Genomic DNA, 22990 nt, shown 5'->3' with positions numbered 1-22990 from the left:
GTATTCTCCTTTTTTCTTCAGTCTTTGTCTTTATTTCTTCTTCAATAAATTCCAAAAACAGCCAGCCTACACGTGTTTCGTCTTTAGTCCGTCTTGGACAAGAGACTTCTTCAGGGCAGTTCAGCTATAAGTTATCTTTATAGAATCTATCCACCAGTTCGGTCTAGCTTTGTCGCTTATCAGGTTCACTTCGTCTTCAATAGTTGTAACTCGGTATCATTATACGGTACTCATTATTATATGTAGGTTGCCCTTTTCCCTCTTTATCTTCTTTATTCGTCCACTCTATTAGTTCTTCGTATTAGGAATGGTTTTCTTGTAGCATGTGGGTTTCTCTCAATATCCAATCTGCTCATAGATTAGTAGGTGGTGCGGAGACCGGGAGGAGAAAGTTCTTCGTGGTTAAGGCGGGTGCGCCCCAAACCACAGAGTGCCTAGTCTGACAGACGAAAATCCCCCTCTTGAAGTTTCCCGGCGCCGGGAAACTTCAAGAGGGGGATTTTCTCCTCCCGGTCTCCGCACCACCTACTAATCTATGAGCAGATTGGATATTGAGAGAAACCCACATGCTACAAGAAAACCATTCCTAATACGAAGAGAACTAATAGAGTGGACGAATAAAGAAGATAAAGAGGGAAAAGGGCAACCTACATATAATAATGAGTACCGTATAATGATACCGAGTTACAACTATTGAAGACGAAGTGAACCTGATAAGCGACAAAGCTAGACCGAACTGGTGGATAGATTCTATAAAGATAACTTATAGCTGAACTGCCCTGAAGAAGTCTCTTGTCCAAGACGGACTAAAGACGAAACACGTGTAGGCTGGCTGTTTTTGGAATTTATTGAAGAAGAAATAAAGACAAAGACTGAAGAAAAAAGGAGAATACTATTTGTGGACTGAATTTGATCTTTGAGTGCTCGGTGGTTTATTTGTGAATTGTCGGATCAATTGATCTTGTTGGAGCCAAGGCAACAGGCTCACATCTACCTGGAGCACCGAACTTACTTTGTTGGTTTAAACTGTCCTTAATTTGCTGTGCGCTCCAAGAAGTTGTTGTCAATTGGGTGTAACTACAAATAGTTGTATGCATTAGAACGTGTGGCAAGGATATACTCTAAAGAGGAATGTCATTTTTGCATTACCTGCCTAAATAGAATACACTACAAAATGGATGCCATTTTGATTAAAATGTTTGGCCTGTTTCATGCAAGTCCGTTTTTACTCTTTGTTATCCTATATATATATTGCAGTATTTCCCACAACACAGTGTGTAAACAAGCTGACTGTACAAGTGAAACGCCTTAATGGATTAAAACCATCTACTGGTGTTGGTAAAAACTCAGAGTGATCGCCTTATTTGAATTGGAATTTCTGTCCGGCGCGCTCTGCCGGTTCCGGAGATCCTCTGCCATGGGCGTAAAATATATTACCTACTGGCGGTCGCCAGTAGGTATATATAGTTAGGATTTCTTCTCTATGGGATTTTTGAAAATTCTATGTCTAATAACTTTGGCGTTTGTGGACGGAATTGGCTGAAATTTTCAGGAAAATGGCACATTTTGTTTCTGAGCAGCCCTTGAAAATTTGGGGGGGGGGGGGGGGGGTTCGTCAAGGGGGGGCCGAGAAAAAAGGGGGGTCCCAAAACGTGTTTTTAACATTGAGTTTTCCATAGGGCGGTTGGCCTCACTTTTAGCCCGAACGGCTGAATGGATTTGCACGAAACTTGGCAAAATTGTAGGGACTGGTAGCCCGATGTGCCTTTTGTAGGTCTCAATATATGTGCTACAGTGGATTTTGAGAAATTAACGTTTAAAAAAAGATATATATCTGTAACAGCGGACCGGGCAGCGCTCCAGGACGCGTACTTTTCGCGCAACGGAGCTTTGTGAAGCGAAGCTGATTGGTTCTCCGGCGTCTGTCAACATTCCAAACAGTCCGTAGCGGCCGCCATCTTGTCTGTCGGTAGGATCGAGAGACAAGAGGAGGCCAAAGCGAAGGGGCAAATGACCATAAGGGGGAATAGTAGATCCTCGCTGACCCCCTACGTTTGATGTGGAGGTTTTAAAAGGGCCCCGCGGGGCAAAAAAAATAATAATAATAATAATCGAACGGCTGAATGGATTTGCATGAAACTTGGCAAAATATTAGGGACTGGTAGCCCGATGTGCCTTTGCTAGGTCTCAATATATGTGCTCCAGTGGATTTTGAGAAATTAACGTTCAAAAAAAGATATATGTCTGTAACAGCGCTCCGCTTCGCGTACTTTTCGCGTTACGGAGCTTTGCGAAGCTGATTGGTTCTCCGGCGTCTGTCAACATTCCAAACAGTCCGTAGCGGCCGCCATCTTGTCTCTCGGTAGGATTGAGAGACAAGAGGAGGCCAAAGCGAAGGGGGAAATGACCATAAGGGGGCATAGTAGATCCTTCCTGACCTCTTAGGTTTGATGTACCATTTTGCCAAGTTTGGTGTAATTTCGTTCAGCCATTCAGGCTGTAGACGTATGTAAATGTCCTATGGAAAATTGCATGGGGAAAACACATTTGAAAGTGTTGAAATTTAGAACCAATTAAAATGTTAGTTTGGTTTTGTATTTGTGTGTGATGAAAGTTAATTGGTTATGTATATATGTCAAATGAGAGGAAACCACAGCCATTTTGTGATACTACTGTCTGAGGTACATTTGTGAGGAATTTTTGGTGGTGAATTTCTGGTGTTTGATTTACACAGTACTAACACTTCTCCTACTTTTAAAAAGGTGAGTTGTTAATTTGTAAGGGGAACTATGTTGTACACTTGAAGATAATTTGAAAAATGTTTTCTGTTATTTATTTGCAGTCCTTCTGTTATACTAAATACTTGATAAAGTTAGTTTTATATTATGTATTACTAAAAACGATAAATGAAAGTGATTATTTTTGTCTGCAATTTACAGCAAGCAATTTCAAAATAAAATGGCTCACAATGAAGAGACCGTGGCAATTTCTTTTGAATTGTCCACTACATTGATTGAAATTGAGAGCACCAATAATGAAATATTGTCACAAGGAGGAGATGACTTGTATGATTCCATTAGATTGATTGAAATGGACAGCACCAATAATGAAATATTGTCACAAGGAGATGACTTGAATGATTCCACTACATTGATTGAAATTGAGAGCACCAATAATGAAATATTGTCACAAGGAGGAGATGACTTGTATGATTCCATTAGATTGATTGAAATGGACAGCACCAATAATGAAATATTGTCACAAGGAGGAGATGACTTGAATGATTCCACTACATTGATTGAAATTGACAGCACCAATAATGAAATATTGTCACAAGGAGGAGATGACTTGAATGATTTTTTTGATCAATCTCTTGATGGCGAATTTATCGAATGTTTGGAGACCATAGAGTTACAAGAATCATCATTGCAGACTTTTCATGAGGACATTGCTGATGAGGACATGTTACTAGTTCTTTCAAATTTAGAAAATTCTGAAGAATAAATTTATATTTAGAAATCAAAAATTGTTTGAGACATTATTCATTTTTATTTTTAATTTATGAGGTTGTAGCGAAGTGATTGTAGTATAAAATGAGACTTATAGTATAGAGTGCAACATTTTTATGTTACATGGTAAGTTTACTCATATTTACTTCCCTTCTGCCACTATATTATCTCCAATGTGTATTTGACATCTCTTCTTCATCTCCGGCCTCCTTTCTCTCACTGTGTGTCTCCGATGCATCTTATCGCTGCTATTTTGTGTAATTACAGAAGAGAGTAAAATAAAATAGTTCGGAACGTGAAAAGGGGGCAAAGTAGAGTACTCCTCACCCCCTAGGCCTTTTTAGGCGGTCCCAAAAGTATCAGTTTCTGCTTTCCTGAGAGATTATGGTATGAGTTCCATATACCACAATAACTTGCATTACAACATGCAAGATATCTATCTCCTATTACCAACTTTTGGAGATATTCGCGCTAAGCGCGAATATCTCCAAAAAGTAACACCTGCCCTGAGCAGTTCTTAGCCATGTTATCCAATGGGAGGTGGATAACATGGCTAAGAGCATTAGCTCGGTAATGCATGAATATCGCTGAGTTTTTAGCGATATTCATGCATTGCGGCCGTTTATTATCGCATTTGCGATAAACCTTGATAATAGCAAGGTTTATCTTCGATAATTTCTGACGATGCTTAGCGGTAAAAAATTCGTTGGTAAGCATCGTTAGCGATAAATATCGCTTAACTTTGGTAATATGCCCCAACGTCTGTTAACGTTCGATTCGAAGGAAATGAGGAAGTGTTGAAAAACACTGTCTGCGCCATCTTGCCTTTTTTGAAATGCCACACTTTTGTCGTGCACGGCAGCCATTTTAGATGTCTTGACCAGACCCACTCTCTGCACGCTGTCGATTCGTAGCATGGCTCCTCACCCTCGCAAGCATCTTCCCCAGGCACTGGTCACCCCCGCTCTCTGTCTTATGCATGGGCAATAAACCTCCCCCCATCTGCGCTGCTCTTCCCTGAGAATCACACTCTGTGCCCGCCCGACACCTCCCTTTCGCCCTATTCACTACCGCACCCTCTGACACTCCTCTTCCTCTGTGTCCGATTGTCCAGGCTATCACCTAGCCCTGCAGATGTAGTTTATGGCCCCAGCTGTAAAGAATCACCCCTCTTCAAAGGAGTTATAGTAGATCAAGGCCCACACCCGATGAGATCCGTCACACCACACGTGTTCCTACTATCTGAAAACCATCCTGTATTGTGATTGGGGAGGGGACCGAGCCTGAAGCGGAAGATTCCAGGAATGACTCTTTGTACATCAAAGTTTTTACAATTATGTGTCACATTAAAAATATATAGCACTCCAACAAAGTAGTAGGAATATAAAACTTTAATAACATATAAATATATACAACAAAACAAAAACAGTAAAAACATTTAAACAACGAAGAGACCGTGGCAATTTCTTTTGAATTATCCAATAGATTTATTGAAATTGACAGCACCAATAATGAAATATTCTTGTCAGTAGCGGTCTGTTGTGCGAATAGTTCCAAGGCAGCAGAACGCGCTGAAATCTAGATGGCACGAAGGTGATGTCTAGTAAGTTGCCGCCCAGCAAATAACGGCGTGGGGCGCCGCGGGGGTGAGTGAGTACAGTAGGCACCACAGCTATTCTTACCGGCATTGCAGAATTACTGCTGGGGACAATGCCTGTGCTGTAGCAGGGTCACAGCAGAAACAAAAAGGATTCTGTTGAAGATGTTGTTGGTTTTAAATTTGAAAACAGTTCTGGTGTCAACTGATATGCTAATGTAGTGGTTAATGTTTTGTTTTCTCTAGAAAATGTAAAAGAGGGGGAGGCAGTCCAAAGTTCCGTTAAAAGGGCAAAGGAAAGGATCGGTGGTTTGAACTATCAGTCAAAAAGGGGAGGGGGTGCAACAATTTTTCCTACCGGGTCACACTGTGCTTTCACCGGAAGTGAGGTCTGCAGGATTCTAGTAATTCAAAGTGAGGCTGGCGCCAGCATGGGAGCGCCGACGTCCCGCGGATACAGTTTCGTCACTCCACGGGCGATCATGGCAGTCATTCCCCATCGGGGGTCGGAGACTCCCGCGGCTCCTCTAGAATCTTCAAGGTCGTGGAGGACTACGGTGGTGGAGTCAACCAGTGACCGGGCCATTTCTTTATGCTGGGCCCGCTCTTGCCAGGTCGACCGCCATTTTGAGAGTTCGGTAGCTACTGGCGATCGCGGGGTCAAATGAGCGGACGGGCTCCACCCTGCCGGGCGAGACGTTGCAGCATGGCCACAGTGGAAGAACCCTTTTCCGGGCGCCTGGAGCGCTGAGGGTGCAGCTGGGAAGCCTCCACCTGGGGAGGCGGGAGAGGCCTGTTCGCACCGTCTCTCCCTCCCAGTGCACCCCACGGCGTCTCGCTTGAGATTTGTTATGGCCGGACCAGGCGATGAGGACGAGGGGGGGGGGGGGGGGGGGGGGGGTCGGAGGCATGTGCAAGACATCCCCCCCCAGTGTTGTCGCAGCCATTATTCAAGAAAGAAGAAGTGTCCCGTCCGTCTTCGGGCCGGGCTTCCAGTAGATGTCGGCCGGACGCCCCTGGCTCTGGCCCCATGAACGGGTTTCTTGGTTTATCGGCTGCAGCCGGATCCCGTCGGCCTCAGCCCCCCGACCGTTGGTGGCCGGACCGGAAGAGCATGTGGCGGGAGTACCTGCAACTCTCAAGGGCCACCGCGGCCGGACTGGGAGAGAGAGGGGAGGGTCGAGGAGACATTCCCCCCCCTGCAACTGTTCAGCGTTGTAAAGGCAATCCCCTGGCCGGGTCCCGCTGGCCTCGGCCTCTCCTCCGGCTACACCCTACGTTAGGATCTCCTGGCCGAGGCGTGGCAGCAGGACCTGCCTTATATGGGCTGCTCCCGGCTGGGCGTAGCCGGAACCCTGCCCCACCTTGGAAGTTTCCAGAGTGGGGGCGGATGTTCTACTGACTTGCATTTTCCCTAGTCTATCGATTTTTTTGGCGTGGCAGGCGGTGGGACAGCGAGGGGTGATTTGGTTTCTCTTACTGTTTTTCTGGTCTCTCACCACTGGCATATTTTAACGTTTTCTTGTTTCTAGGACATTAATAGGTTTTATCATTACGTTATGTTATCGTTTCTTTGTTCGTTGTTTAATAAAAGTTCATGTTCATCAGTGGCCTACTGATTTTCGTTTTCCTATTCTTTTCTTTCCAGGTTGTTTCATGCTAAAGTTTCTGTTAACAGGATACAGTGATCACTTCGTTATTATTGCATATGTCCTTTTCACTAGGGGTGCTCTCTGGTCGGGCCAGATGACGTATCTCTAGTAAATGGTCCGGGTGAAACAGGTGCATCAATCAGTGGGGAGTAGATAGGCATGACAGATTACAACGGGGGAGAAAGGTCTGCATTACGTACCCTTTCACTACTTGCAAAGATTTTCCTACGTTTATTTGCAAACAGGGAATACCTCCAAAAAGAACTAATTCCCAAACAGTCAATGTTCGGACAATCAATCAATCAATGAGGAATGAAATAGGTACGACGTGTTAAAGGCTTGCGTTACCTACCCTTCACTATCTGCAAAGGGAGAGAGAATATCCTATTCTTCCTTGTTTGCAGGCAGAGAAGATCCTTAAGAGAACCAACTTCGAACAATTCAATGCTCGATTCAAACAATCAACAAGGGGTACTGTGAACACAAATGAACGCCGCTTATGTACATACGCATTGCTATTTTCAACAGGTTGTTCCTAATGTTTCTATTTTAGCGAGGTCAAAAAGAGATCCCATTAGTGGCCTACTGATTTTGCTCGATTCCTTTTGTTTTTTTACACGATTTTTCGCTATCTGCAAAGACTAAACAGAGTATTGCGACTCTGTGCTTGTTTGTAAATAGAGAATGAACCAAAGAGAACAATCAATCAAATGGAGAGAGAAGCAGGCACGACGGATTACAAAGGGGGCAAAGGGCTGCGTTAACTACCCTTCACTATCTGCAAAGAGAGAGTACTCCTAATAGAAATGAGGGGTGGGGGGCAGCATTCAAAGCAGATCAGTGTGCATAAACACGAAAATGTTTTTACTTACCACGTACTTGACATTCGACAGCTTATGATATTTGCTATTAAAAAACCATTGAAATTCACTGAAAAAACCATAGGTTATAGACCATATATAGTTAGGAATTAGCATTTACAAAACCTTGAAAATTCACTGAAAAAACCATAGGTTATAGACCATATATAGTTAGGAATTAGCATTTAAAAAACCTTATTTTACTCACACAAAACCATTGAAATTCCATATATAGTTAGTTGTTCTAACTATATATCGCGCACCCGCAATCCACTGCTGATCATGTCACATATTACATCATTCATGACATGGTCAGTGACATCACTGATGACATCACTGATGACATCTCAAATGACATCACTGATGACATCACTGATGACATCTCATTTGACATCAATGACCACATCACTGATGATATCATTCATGTGACAATACAATGCATCTCCTCACATTTTAATATAACCTCTGTTTCACCCAGTGTTAAAAAGAGAGTATAATTTTTGAAACCATTGACACACCAATACTAGTTACTACATACGCACTCACTGATTGCTACGTCTACACACACCTTCACTCATTCATCCATACAATCATTCATACATACAATCACTCATCTTTACAACACTATCATATGCACTCATACACCTATACAGACACTCACAGTCTGCCACTCATCCATGGAGTTACTCACACACCTAGTCAGTCCTGTAAAGAATCAATGACACTTCCATTTTCTTGTCTATACAGTTAAACATAGAGCACCTTACATTTTCAAACATATACTAACACATACTTACCTTCTTATACAATCATTGATACAAGTACAGATTGATCTGCACAGAGTCACACACCTCCCAGCTAGCCACACACACACTCAGTCTCCCATACAAATACCTGGGCAATCAATCAATAACCCATATAGTTAAACATATAGCTACTGATCAACACATGCAGCAGTTTACAGAACAACAGACATAATGATGCACAAATTAAGACAGTTTAGTCACTAACCCATGCACTCAGTGAGACACATTTAATCACTCACTCATACAGTCAGTCATGCACCTACTAAATCCTTCGTCCAGACACTTACACATCCACTCATTCTTCAATATGTAAGACATATTTAAACTTTATAGAAACAAAAAATCACTGGATGTTGTTATCAGTGATGTCATCAGTGATGTCATTTGAGATGTCATCAGTGATGTCACTGACCATGTCATGAATGATGTAATATGTGACATGATCAGCAGTGGATTGCGGGTGCGCGATATATAGTTAGAACAACTAACTATATATGGAATTTCAATGGTTTTGTGTGAGTAAAATAAGGTTTTTTAAATGCTAATTCCTAACTATATATGGTCTATAACCTATGGTTTTTTCAGTGAATATATATATATATATATATATATATATATATATATATATATATATATAAAATACAGGCTATGGTAATACTGCTATTGTAATCATTCATTATTATCGCATTATGTAAATTTAATGAAGCTGTGACAGCAACCATAAATTACGTTGTTCCCTTCAGAACATATAAACCTCGGCCTGCCCCAAAACAAGAAGTTTGGTTCACTGATGATCTCAGACAATTAAAACTAACTACGAGGAAGTTAGAAAAACGATGGAGGGTCACACGCAAGGCAGAGGATAAAGAGAACTATAGGATTTCTTTAAAAAGCTACCACAAAGCTATTCGGACTGCTCGGAAACAGCATATAGCAGCCCAATTATCAGCAGCTGGTAAAAACGTGAAAGTCCTCTATCAAATCCTACAAACCTTTATCAAGCCTACTGCTTGTGAGACTGAGGGGATTGAATCCCAGGAACTCTGTGACAATATCTCACAGTTTTTTATTAGAAAAATTGAAGGCATTTATGCTAAGATATTAGCCTCCAAATCCATCCCCAACAATATAGGAACAGTTGACTATATGGTTTAGCCACACATTAGGACAGCAGAAAACAAGGCTAGTAAGCTTGTAGAATTCCCTCCCATCTCAATGGAGGAGATAACTGCTCTTATCATCCAAACAAAGAGCGGGTGCCCCTCAGATATCATCCCGGCACGTATTATGCCACTACTGACTGACGATCTGGGAGTTGGAATTCGGCAGGTAGTTAATCTATCCTTGAGTACAGGGGAAGTCCCCCTAGACTGGAAGCACGCCCTGGTGAGGCCTCTACGGAAAAACAATTCTATCCCCTGGACTGAATTGACAAACTTGAGACCGATCTCTCTTCTCCCTTTTTTAGGGAAGCTCACTGAGAAGTTTGTGAATCGGCACTTGTCAAAATACATCGAAAGTGCGGGGGGGGCTAGATCCCTCCCAATCTGGGTTCAGCCCTAGGCACAGCACTGAGACCGCCTTGCTGTCCGTCGCTGGCGATCTTCATATGCTACAGGATAAGGGTTATTCCGTTATCCTGGTGCTTTTAGATCTGTCAGCGGCGTTTGACACGGTGTCACACGACATCATGACCTCCAGACTAGTTGACATCGGTCTGGGAGGCAAGGCGCTGGCCTGGCTAAGGAGTTTTTTCACCAAACGTACTCAAAGAGTCATTTTGGGTCCATATCAGTCAGAGGAGGTGGAGATCTCTAAGGAATGGAATGGAATGGAAAGGTTCTTGTATAGCGCATGGCTACTCGAGAGCATCCCAGCGCTTAAAGAATGATGGAAATGCAGAATTTAGGACAGGGGAAAACAGATTATGGCCTAGGAAACAGTAGTGTTTTTAGTTGTTTTCGGAACACCAGAAGGCTGGGTTCTAGGCGAAGTGATAATGGTATGGCGTTCCAAAGTTTCGCCGCGTTAAGGGGGTGCCACAGGGCTCTTGTTTGAGCCCTACGTTATTTAACATCTACGTGGCGCCCCTAGCTAACATCATGAGATCCCACGGGTTTATCCCCGTATCGTATGCGGACGATACTCAACTCCTCTTTCCGTTTAAAACCATGACTCCTGAAGTACGTAACTCCTTTGCCCGGGGGATGAAAGAAGTGGCACATTGGATGGCAGCAAACTTCCTACAGTGTAACGTCTCTAAGACTGAGGTGATGCTCTTTGGGGAAGCCAAACGCCTGTGGGCTCCTGACTGGTGGCCTCAAGATCTAGGCCCAGTCCCTGAGCCCAAAGTGGTCGTGAAAGATCTAGGAGTTAAACTGGATCAGGAGCTTGCCCTTAAACAACATGCCAATCAAGTGGTCAGCTCCTGTTTCCATGTTATTGGGCTTCTCCGGAAGGTATTCCCCCTGTTACCTGACACCACCAGGAAAACACTAGTACAGTCGCTCGTGCTGAGTAGGCTGGATTACTGTAATGGTTTGTTGCTAGCCGCCAATGAGGGGATTATTGTTAGACTACAAGTTGTGCAAAATACTGCTGCACGCCTAGTTCTCAATGTCCCGGCCTGTACTCCCTCAAAGCCATTATTAGTTAAACTTCATTGGCTCTCAGTGAAACAGAGGGTGATGTTCAAAACTTGCTGCATCATTCACAAGTGCCTTATTGGTAAAGGTCCAGATTACCTAACCAAAAAATTCATTCCATACGTTCCCTCTAGATCTCTGAGATCTGGGGATCAAGAACAGTTATGTGTCCCCAGGTTCAGGAAGACAAGACAAGGGGGAAGGGCTCTATCAGTAGCCGGCCCAAAGCTATGGAATGAACTTCCCAAGGAAATTAGACTATGCAAGGAACACCTTCCCTTTAGGAAAAAACTAAAAACATTCCTTTTCAATTACTAGTTATCTGGTTGGGGAATTAATATATATGATTGGGCCTTCTTTTTGCTCTCAGATGCTGCCAATGGCGCGGAGATACTCCTTTGGGAGTCGATTCCTAGCGCGGTACAAGTTTGCAAATAAATAAATAAATAAATAAATTTACCAAGCAATAATCTGTAAAACTGTCTCTGCTCAAAAGAATGGCATGCAAACCTTTTATGCTTTTATGCTTAAACCTCAGATCTCTTTAACAATTACAACGCAATACATACTACGGTTTTGAAAATAAAAAAGGCCTACATGTTTTAACTCTAATGGAGAACTTGGGCGTCAATACCCTGAAATTAGACAAGAAACAGATTCCCAGTATAGAGCTTAGTCTCACCATTTCGTACCTGTTCTGGCATTGTTCCATGTTCAATTCCTGTCCTCAGCAACCGATAACAGTTTGCAAACAGATCCCATTTTGTTAGATCATGTGCGCTACAAAGAAAGTTAAATAAGAGACTAGTTTTCATTTTTTACAACTCAAACAAGAATAAAACAAAATAAATTCTGTAAATGTGATGTGAACCAAAGTATGATTCACAAAATTGCTCCGAGTAAAAAAAAAAAGTGCATTTTAAACTAGTGTCAGCATTTACATTTTAAAGACTTAGTGTACAGTTTAAAGGTAATCCAAAAATAAGAAAATGTGCTTTTTAGACTTATGTACTTGTCTAACAATTCCATAAAGTCAGAAAAGAAAGAGAATCATTAAATTTAAAATAAAGAATTAGTTCACCATTTTAATCCTATTCTGCAACACTCATTGCAGCAAGGGACTCAATCAAAAGTTCATGCTCTTGATGAGATTTGTAAAACATTGTTTTGCTAAATTACAAGTGTTTGAAACTGCTCCCAAGCCACATCAAACCTTGCACCTGGTTTATAAAATTAACAATGAGGGAATCAAAAACTAAATGGAAAAATACGACCCTATTCCATCTGTGTACAGAGCATAGACAAAGGAATAAGAAACAATGGTCCAAATCAGAACAGAGGTTTGAAATTTCCCAACATTTTTGTACCACAATATGAGAACAGTAAATGTAATTGACAGAACTGAAAAGCTAGAGGAGAAACGGAGGACAGCTTGGTGGAAGAGGAGGGTTTTATTTGAATCAGATTGTATGGGAAATTATTGTGCTGTAGTGGAGTCGTAGGCGGTCAAAGGCAATTTTGCTCAGGGTCTGACATGGAGGTCGGCATAGGACCCACTTCTGGCACAGAAGAGTATGAGAAAGGAATCGCAGCAGGTCTTGGAGCCTGAACAGAAGCCTGCATCGGAGTAGTTGAAGAACTCACGGTGGGTTTCAGGGGCTCAGATGGTGCAGTGGGCAAATCAGCTGATTCTAAGCCAACTGAAAACACCTTCAGATGCTTAAGGCCCGAAGGCATTCTAGAGGATACAAGAAAAGCACCAAAAATTCACAGCATGGCCTCTGTAAATGAATCCATTTGCGGCGGCGTCTCCCATGGCCTGGGGATTTCGAGGCGCATAAGGATCAACTACGGGACGGCTCTTTTGCTTGGAAATTTCAAGAGTCCACAAATCAGGGCTACTTACAACACACTAAATATTCACTGAAAAAACACAAAGGTTAACCGCATGCGCGCTAGCGGTTTTCCCGCTGTGCGCTGAAAATTTTAAAAAAACAGCGTTACGTGACAAAGCCAGCTCGTCATGCGCGTAGCGCAGGTAACGCCCATGACGAGCTGGCTTTGTCATCAGCACTGAAGGGGTTAAAGGGACGTTACAATTACATGAAAATGTGAGTGAAAACATTCTAAATTAACAAAACCACTGAAATTCACCAGTTATAGTTATCTCAAGAAACAATTACTCGTACCCTAAAGTGACTATAACTCAAACCCCCCACATGGATGGTGTTGTCATCAATTATGTGATTTCGGATGTTACAGTCATGCCACTAATGGTGTCACATAGCATGTAATGTGAGATGTAATATTGAAGGTAATTACCAGTGCATGACTATAACATCACTAACATTTAGCTGCTTTTTTTTAGTGAATTTCAAGTTTTTTTTATAGTGTATAGTAATATCACTGTAGGAGGCTTGCCGAGTATATAGTGTCCACCTATGGTGAGGCACTGTGAACTGAGTACAGGCAACCCTTAGTGATAGTATTTAGGTCTCTGATAACCAAAGCTCTCAAGGGGTAGATGTGGAGAGCGACTAAGGCTTATCCAAGAGGGTGTAAAGCGGGTGCATTTACCACTCAGTCAGTAAGCTTCACACCAAAAAAGACCAACACAGGTGTTTACAAAAATACTCTAGTATTTATTAACACAACACTAAGAACTAACTTGGTACATCTCCTGCCCTGAAATCTCAAATACACAAAATAAATACTTCAAAAACTGTTAAATAGCATAGAAAAACAAATGGGGACCTATGGAGGAGCCAAACAATATACTAAGAAAGTGATACGTGCGGTAAGTACCAAAACGAGACTCATACCCCAAGGATGAAGCAGCCCAGGGTAAACACGGAACCACCTAATGTAAATAGCTAGGAACCCCCAGGCGCAGAGTGATCACACCAGGTAACACGTCTTTAGGATAACACGTGGAAAGTCTTGTTTGGTAATTTCTTGTATCAGGACTCTTGCTGAAGGACCCAGAGGACAACAATTGGAACAAGGGCGGTTGGAGAGTCACCCCACCCATGGATACCAAGGAACCAGGATATCTACACCAGGGAGCCTGGGTGCATAGGTTCGAAGTGGTGTCGGGACCACCTGCTGAAGGCAATGGAGGATCTTGGCAGCCCGGCAGCTGCAGAGACGCGTGAACCAGGACAGTGGAGCTCAAACATGGGTTGTGAAAGAGAGGTGCCTGAAAGTAGAGGGGTCAGAGTCCAAACCATCTACAGGTGTCCAGGAAGGCCAAGAGCTGAATACCACCCCCTGTCAGAGGTACTGGCTGTAGCACAACAGTCTTGATGAAGCAGCTGTGTAGCCCAGGCAACGATGCAGGAGCACAGGAGTCGTCAATGAGCTGTCCCACAACAGTTGAAGAATGCAGGAGGGTTAGTGGCTGGCAGGACCACCAACAAGCATTGGCAACTGCAACAGCCAGGGCAAAGAAAAAGATGCTTGGTTACCGACCAGCAAGGTCGGTGGGACCAACCCAGCAAGAGTAAGTCAAGGCTGGCCCTCAGCACGCAGGAGGGCCAGCGGGAATCGTTGGAGCCATCTCGAGGACCGTCTGGGCAGCAGGCACAGGTAGTCTCAGGGAAGGCTTAGCAGCACACAGAAGATGAAGGCCCACGGTGCAGAGGATGCAGGCAGGACATCATTCTTTGAGCTGTACGATGCGTGAGGCTGGGGCTTCCTGGAGTACGAAGATCTTCGATGAGGACAGCCAACAAGCCTTGGTAATGGCAACCAGACACGGTGCTCAAGGATGCGGCTCAAGTCGACTCGAGAGGGAGTGCAGTCTTACAAGTTGTTCGGAAGACTGGTAATGCCTCTGGAGAGCCAAAAACCACCACCTGTGTTAAAGAGCTGGCAGATGTCCATGGGACAGCAGGATAAGCAAACCGGTCGTCGATGTTGGGGTGCCTGCCGATGCAAGGAAGTGACTCCTTCACTCCAAGGGAGATTCCTTCTTGCTTGGGTGCATGCAGAGTCCTTGCTGACTCGGAGCATGCATGACCACAGTTGCAGAAACGTGGAAGAGCACGGAGACTAAGCTGTAGCAGTAGTCTTCCCACCAAGAGCAGTCTTGTCTTTGGTCCTGGCTCCATCCAGCAGCAGAGTTCCAGTGTCCAACAGCAGAAGAGTCTTTAGACTTTCTTCAGAAGACCGCCAGTCAGTTCTTGAAGATGGAGTCTGGCCGAATCGAAGGACCCACCCTCAGACGTGAGTCCCTTGCTCACTTTGCCACTGGAGTCAAGCAAGCCCAGCTGAAGACGGCTGTAATGCCAGAAACCGGTCCTGGGAAGCTTGATTCCGGTCCAGGGAAGACATGGCTTGGCAGTTCGGGCTGGACTGTTCCCATGAGGCACAGGGTCAGACTGATTTGCATATGGCCATGTCTGAACTGGGGTGGCGGAGTGAGCTAAAGAACGGTGATGGATTAAACCCAGATCAGTTGACTGGGGGTGAGTGTTTGTATTGTTAACGCTCCATCCATCATCACCTTTGGTTTTTCTTTGTTCGCCCTAAGTTGGCAGGGTATGCTCAGACGTGAGCCCCTTGCTCACTTTGCCACTGGAGTCAAGCAAGCCCGGCTGAAGACGGCTGTAATGCCAGAAACCGGTCCTGGGAAGCTTGATTCCGGTCCAGGGAAGACATGGCTTGGCAGTTCGGGCTGGACTGTTCCCATGAGGCACAGGGTCAGACTGATTTGCATATGGCCATGTCTGAACTGGGGTGGCGGAGTGAGCTAAAGAACGGTGATGGATTAAACCCAGATCAGTTGACTGGGGGTGAGTGGTTGTATTGTCAACGCTCCGTCCATCACCTTTGGTTTTTCTTTGTTCGCCCTAAGTTGGCAGGGTATGCTCAGACGTGAGTCCCTTGCTCACTTTGCCACTGGAGTCAAGCAAGCCCGGCTGAAGACTGCTGTAATGCCAGAAACCGGCCCTGGGAAGCTGGATTCCGGTCCAGGGAAGACGTGGCTTGGCAGTTCGGGCTGGACTGTTCCCATGAGGCACAGGGTCAGACTGATTTGCATATAGCCATGTCTGAACTGGGGGTGGCGGAGTGAGCTAAAGAACGGTGATGGATTAAACCCAGATCAGTTGACAGGGGGAGAGTGTTTGTATTGTCAACGCTCCGTCCATCCTCACCTTTGGTTTTTCTTTGTGTGCCCTTAAGTAACCCTAAAAGAAGGAACAACATCTTCTGTGGTGACCAATCCATCTGGGGATGTCATGGATGCTACTCAAATGATCTAGCCAGCCAGAAGCTCCCAGGGGCCAAGATTCTAGGCGACAGAAATAAGCGGCCACCTGGAGGATCTCTGGGCACCTCCCTAGGGAGGAGCTGGTCAGGGGGGGTGCACACTTCCCTGCCCTTTGTGTAGTTTCGCACCAGAGCATGAGCCAGGGGCTCCTGAACAGAGCCAAACAGGTTTATGCAAGGAGGGCATTCAAATGTCCCCTTCAATGCAGTCTGGTGGTGCTCGGAAGCGCACCCACCCTATCTAACTCGCAGGAAATCCTGTTCAGCATCCCGTTCCTGAATTATGCTCATCAGCAGGGGGGTAGAACAATGTCTGGGGTCAGGAGCAGTGCAGGTGGCAGGCAGACCCTGTAAGGCTACACAGGCAGGTATGGGGGTCCTCTTAAGACCCTCCCAAAGTATATGGCATCTTGCAACTAACACTGGAATCGGTGTAGTTGCAAGATTTCAACATGTTGGATAACAAACATGACCAGGGTCAGGGTAGCCATTATGTGGCTGGACATCTCGACATGCCAGTGTCCACTACATACCTTAAAATGGCTGCCTTATACTTACAAAGGTCAGAGAATGGAATGCAAGGTGTGTTAGGGTACCTCTGCTTGTGCAAGGTACCCACACACTTGGAACCATGCACCTGCCCTTGGACTGAAGGGGCCTACCTTAGGGGTGATTTATAGGCTTAAAGTACAGTAACCGATAATAAGGGAAACTAAAGTGAAAGGTGCATGCACCATTTCACGCAGACTGCAATAGCAGCTCTGCAGACAGTTTGCATGGACTCCAATGGGTGGCACAATACATACTGCAGCCCATGGGAGACCCTTGGTATACCAATGCGCGGGTGCCTCAGTACTATATACTAGAGGCTTACAGTGGTACCCCAAATTTAGAGGAGAGACTACGGCCGCTGTGGTCCTGGTTAGCAGGATCCCAGTGAACTAGTCAAAACACACTGACCCCAGGCAAAATGTGGGTGTATCTATGCCAGACAGATCCTACGTTCCTACAATCACCATACATAAAGCCAAACTAACAGTGTGGGGTTGGCCGAAGAGTCGGGCCTGCATTCACCCCCAAAACGCTCCCCTCCCCTCTAGGCAGCCAACCACCCAAGTGCGCACCTGCGAACAATTCTCCCCACCTGTGACCAGGGCCCATGGCAGCAGGGGGTTAGGTGCCAGGGCTGGTGCCCAAAACACCACAGGCGGCTGCCTGTGTGATGTTACTAGGTTAAGAGTGTTGGGTTAAGTAAGTCAGACCTACTGACTTTGTCAAAGGGTTTATAGAACACCAAATTATTAGGTGTGCGCCTTTTGACTTTATGACGGGGTCAGCCTATCAATCTACACAAAGCAGACCTATTGTCTTCGTCAAAAAATCACCAATAATCATATTCAAATGTATATTTCATTAATTCACACAATGAAATTTTTAATAAAAGTGACTGTCACAAACTAAATAAATTCTTGTTAAAAAAAGCATTAACATATCTTTGCGTCTTTAACATCTTGTATCTTTTATGCAGCAACTAAACGGCTCCTCTGATCATCCGAGTGATGAAGACATACCTAGTGTCCAAGCAAAGGCGTGAGTGCTGCTGCGTTGGGCATGATGGAGCAACACAATGCAGTATTGAACTGTTGTCAGTGCGAAAACGTCTAAGAGTTCCATTGACAAATGGATCTGAGCCACATGTTTGGTAATGGGATGGCCCACGACTGCAGCTCAGAGATTGGGTCTTGATTTCAGGCCCAGCCGAGCATATCATTAGTAGTGGGGCTTTAGGAAGGCAGCGTGGTGATGACTGAATGGTATTGAGTCTGCCAGTACTGGGAAACTAATGCTGCCTTTTCTATTTTAGCTCAGAGAATTTGGAACATTTCATGCATCAGCTAAAACCTGCTACTACACCACACATCAATTTGAACAAGTTAAGTTATCTCATTCTTTTCTCTCCATTAGGTACACACCTTCCTATCCATTTCCTATACACATTATTCATTCAAAAATACTTTATTCGGCTTTACAAATAAAACCATAAAAGTTACAGCACCAAAAACAGTTTAAAAAGTACAATTCCTGACAATAAAAAGTAATAATTAGTCCAATAAAATACAGAGATACATATATAAATGTAAATATAAATCTAAAACAAGCAAGGGGGAGAGAGGAGAATCAGGCAAGCAGTGTCCATGAATACATCAACAAGGGAGGAAATGCGGGATGTTCTGCCAGTAGGGGTATGGTAATTCTCCATGCAAATTTATGATCTCAATGCAGACTTCAGAAACCCTACTAAAAACGGTATACATTTAGACATTCGCCTTCTGTAGTACATATAGTTCGTGGTTGCATGGACAGGGGTCAAAAGAACAAGTTACTTACCTTCGGTAACACTTTTTCTGGTGGATACAGTATCTGCCTGTGGATTGCTCACCTTATGAAAATCCCCTGCCCAGCATTCCGCTTGAACTTTTCCTTGTTCCCCACGCCGACGAGGTCATCACAATGCTATGGCTCCGCACGCGGCTCCGCATGACATCACCGGAGCCATAAGAGGAACACGTCGGCGTGATGACGTCAGTTCCACCCATTTTTTCCGTGCCCCCGAGGCAAACGACCATAGAGAAAATGCATACATAGTACACTGTATTCATACTATAATGCACCCCTTTTTACATTGAAACAGAGCAAAGAAAGCTCACATTTCAAATAAGTCCACATATAGACAAATAAGAGGTAATACAAAATGACTACATAAAATCATCAAATTAATCAACACCTCTTTTTAAGGTATAAAAAGGGTGGACAACGGGGAGGAAGGTGGGTCAGTGAGGAATCCACAGGCAGATACTGTATCGACCAGAAAAAGCGTTACCGAAGTGAAGCGTTGCATTGTTCTTCATATAGATACATCTGCCTGTGGAGTCCAACCCCCGGAGGAGGGTGTCCACCCTTCTATGCAAAAAAATCTTGCAAAACAGAGCGTGCAAAATCGCTGTCCCTCCTCACCTCGGAATTCAAGCAGTAATGCTTTGCGAAAGTGTGGAGGGAGGACCAAGTTGCGGCTTTACAGATGTCCAGCACAGGAACACCCCTGGACAAAGCAGAAGTAGATGATTTAGCCCTGGTGGAATGAGCTCTAATGCCTACAGGAGGCTCCTTATCAGCAAGGGAGTAGCATATCTTGATGCACAAGATGATCCACCTGGATAAAGTGCGCTTGTGCACCGCCTTGCCCATATCATCTAGACGGAAGTTCTTTGTTGTATCCAAGTAGAAACTAATCGCCCTCTTTGGATCCAAACGATGACGCCTCTCCTCCTCCTTGTAAGGGGGAGGATAGAAAATAGGGAGGGTAATAGACTGACCTAGATGGAAGGGAGTTACCACCTTAGCAGAAAAGCGGTCCTGGTCCTGAGAACCTACCTTTCAACATGCATGGTCAGAAAAGGAGGCTTTGAACGCAAAGCCTGAAGCTCACTCACCCTCCTAGCCGAAGTGATAGCCACTAGAAAGACCATCTTGATTGTCAGTAGCCTCAAACAACAACTATGCATAGGTTCAAAAGTGGAACCCATTAAAAAAATTAACACCAGATTTAAATTCCACTGGGGCATAATAAAAGGAGTGGGTGGAAACATGTTATTACGCCCCTTAATGAAACTTAAGGCTATTGTAGACTTAAAAAGAGAAGGCTGGTCGGGCTGAGGAAAATTGAATTTTGCCTTGTCATGTGTGCCTACGTGTTCCCCATCCTATGATATATGTGCATGATCGATATGCATATATCCCCCTATGATCGATTAAAGACGCAATTATAGTTGTGTCCAACGTTAGTATGCCAGTTTCCAGTTCCTGTGAAAGCAACGAGTATTAGGCCTATGTTGCCCACGTTTTACATTATGCACGTTAATTCATTGAATTGTCCCCGTTTCTAGGCCTCAAAAGGGCCCGGACACCAGATTCAAGCTCCAGTCTCCTGAACCCACTCCGAGGAGCGATGCAGCCCCCACCTGCATCCCTGACCCTTCACTTACTTCCTGCCGCGCAGCGCGGTGCCCGGCCTGGCTCTGCCTGCCTGTCTGCCAAGAATATGTTATGCCTCTAGTTATCAGTTCAGCTCTCCGTCTTCACATTCCTAAGCTACTGAACCACATAAACAGCTTCAGCTATGGTCTAGTCTTTCTGTCTCCATGCAAGTGAATTACTGTATTAATATTCATAGAAGATTCATAGCACACGCAATACACGAAGAATATATGCATGCACCAGCCTTAGTGTCAAGTAGCCTTTGCCCTGATAACTTTTAGATTCTATCAACATGTACTCCAAAACACCAGATACCAGATATGCTATAGGTACATGTCGTCCTGACATCGCAGACTTTCGTCTCCTCTTCTAGTGCAGAAGTCATAGCCCCCAGTTCTCCCCGGTAACACGTCATGGCCCGTTTGCGCGCACCACTAGGTTAAAGGTTCCAGCTGCTCAGGTAGCCCCCTCTATGTATCCACCCACTTTATGACACTTCTGTGACGTTTTCATCACATGTCTACGTGCACGCCCTGTGCACGCCTTCTTTTCACGCCCATGTGTTCTTATCGTACGCTTGTCACTAGTTACGCCTACTGTATGTAATGTAATTGTGATGTTTTACTATATATATCATGTACTGTTGATGAAACGTTGCAGCTGCCTTCTATGCCATTCTATTTCAGGCTGTCCCGATCCTGTCCCTTCCCTTATGCCTGAATAAAGCCCGTTCGACTCAGATACATCGGATCTTGCCTCTTATTTATTGAGCTATCTGTTTTATTAATGTATTCAAAAATAGTACCGGTAATTAATTATTTATTTACCACAGGGCAAACAAAGAAATGACGACAAAGCTGACAAATATCCTTTAACGGTGGCCACAGCACAACCCTGCTGAGCCAAATGAAGTGAAAAACAAAGAACATCAGAAAGATGCGCTTTCAGAGAATCAATAGATTTCTCTCCACACCATCTAACAAATTTCGACCACCTGTAGGAGTAAATTAACTTGGTGGACTGTCGCCTGGCCGATGAAATAACATCCACCACGTCAGGTGGGAGAAAAATAATTCAGGTTGCCCCATTCAATCTCCAGGCATGAAGGTGCAGGCTCTGGAGGTGGGGGTGTAGAACCTGTCCCTCTATCTGAGAGAGGAGCTCTGCCCTGAGAGGGAGACTGAGCGGAGGGTGAAGTAGGTCGGTGTACCACACCATTCTCGGCCAATTCGGGGCGATCAATATAACTTGGGCCCGGTCTTGGCAAATCTTCCTCAGAATCTGAGGAATTAAGGTTATGGGAGGAAACGCGTAAAGGAGTTGTTAACTCCAACTGAACTGAAACGCGTCCCTCAACGCTCTCTGCCTTGGAAACTGGAGACTGAAGAATGACGGGCAGTGCGTGTTCTCAAGAGTGGCAAACAGGTCCACCCGAGGAGTTCCCCACGCCCGAAAGATGTGATGAACTACCTCCCGATGAAGCCCCCACTCGTGGTCGGCGGAGAACTGCCGACTGGGACGGTCTGCACGTACGTTCAGCACCCCAGCCAGATGACTTGCCATCAAGAGAATCCGCTGGTCCTGAGCCCAAGACCAAAGCCTCAACGCCGCTCTGCAGAGACGGTACTACCCTACTCCTCCCTGTTTGTTGACATACCACATCGCTGTAGTGTTCTCCGTCAGGACTTGAACCGACTGACCACAAAGGGAAGGGAGAAAGGCATTGAGCGCTAATCGTATCGCTTGCCTTCCAGAAGGTTGATGCGAAGCAACCTTTCCTCTGGCGACCAAATACCCTTGATCTCCAGATCCCCCAGATGAGCACCCAACCCTAGGGTAGAGGCATCAGTTATCACTGTGGCCACAGATGAAGGAAGATGGAAGGGCTTTCCTTGAGACAGATTGCCCTCCACGCTCCACCAGGACTGATCTGCTGCAGCTTCTCTGGAGATCCTGACTGACTCCCTGAAATCTCCGCTGTGTTGAGACCACTGCCTGAAGACACCACTGAAGCGCCCTCATGTGCCATCGTGCATGGTTGACCAACAGGATGCAGAAAGCGAACAGACCGAGCAGGCGAAAGACCTTCAGAACAGGAACCAACGCTCCGTCGTAAAACAAGGTAATCATTTCCTGAATGTCGAGAATCCTTTGCAGAGGAGGGAATGCCAGACACACAGTGGTATCAAGTACTGCCCCTATGAACAGGTTGCGCTGAGAGGGCACCAGGTGAGACTTGGGTACATTTGTCGAAAAACCCAATTTGTACAACTACTGAGTTGTTACCTGCAGATGAGGAATCACCATCTCTGGAGACTCTGCCTTCAGAAGCCAGTCGTCCAGGTAGGGGAAAACAGCCGACCGCCTAAGAGGGGCAGCCACCACTGCCATCACCTTGGTGAAGACTCTAGGTGCGGTAGTAAGACCAAACTGAAGGACCGCAAACTGGTAATGTTGCGACCCAACCGTAAAACGGAGATACTTCATGTGCGACTTCAGAATTGGGATGTGGAAATACGCATCCTGCAAGTCGATAGACACCATCCAGTTCTCTTGTTGCAGCGCCTGAAGAACCTGCACTGGAGTGAGCATCTTGAACCTCTCCTGTTTGA

General features: G+C 44.9%; 1 protein-coding gene across 3 annotated transcripts in view; it reads right to left on the bottom strand.

Moving 5' to 3' along the window:
• Positions 1–22990, bottom strand: part of STAG1 (STAG1 cohesin complex component) — a 1346357-nt gene that overhangs the window by 383103 nt on the left and 940264 nt on the right. For all 3 annotated transcript variants that reach the window (XM_078665875.1, XM_078665876.1, XM_078665877.1), the window contains exon 21: positions 11762–11849. In XM_078665875.1, the coding sequence (XP_078522001.1) occupies positions 11762–11849 (88 nt within the window). The remainder of the gene's footprint in view (positions 1–11761; positions 11850–22990) is intronic.

The sequence above is a fragment of the Lissotriton helveticus genome, chromosome 11 (assembly GCF_964261635.1).
Source record: "Lissotriton helveticus chromosome 11, aLisHel1.1, whole genome shotgun sequence".
NCBI lineage: Eukaryota > Metazoa > Chordata > Amphibia > Caudata > Salamandridae > Lissotriton > Lissotriton helveticus.
Note: the sequence above shows the minus strand (reverse complement) of the source record. Positions and strands in the feature narration are given on the sequence as shown.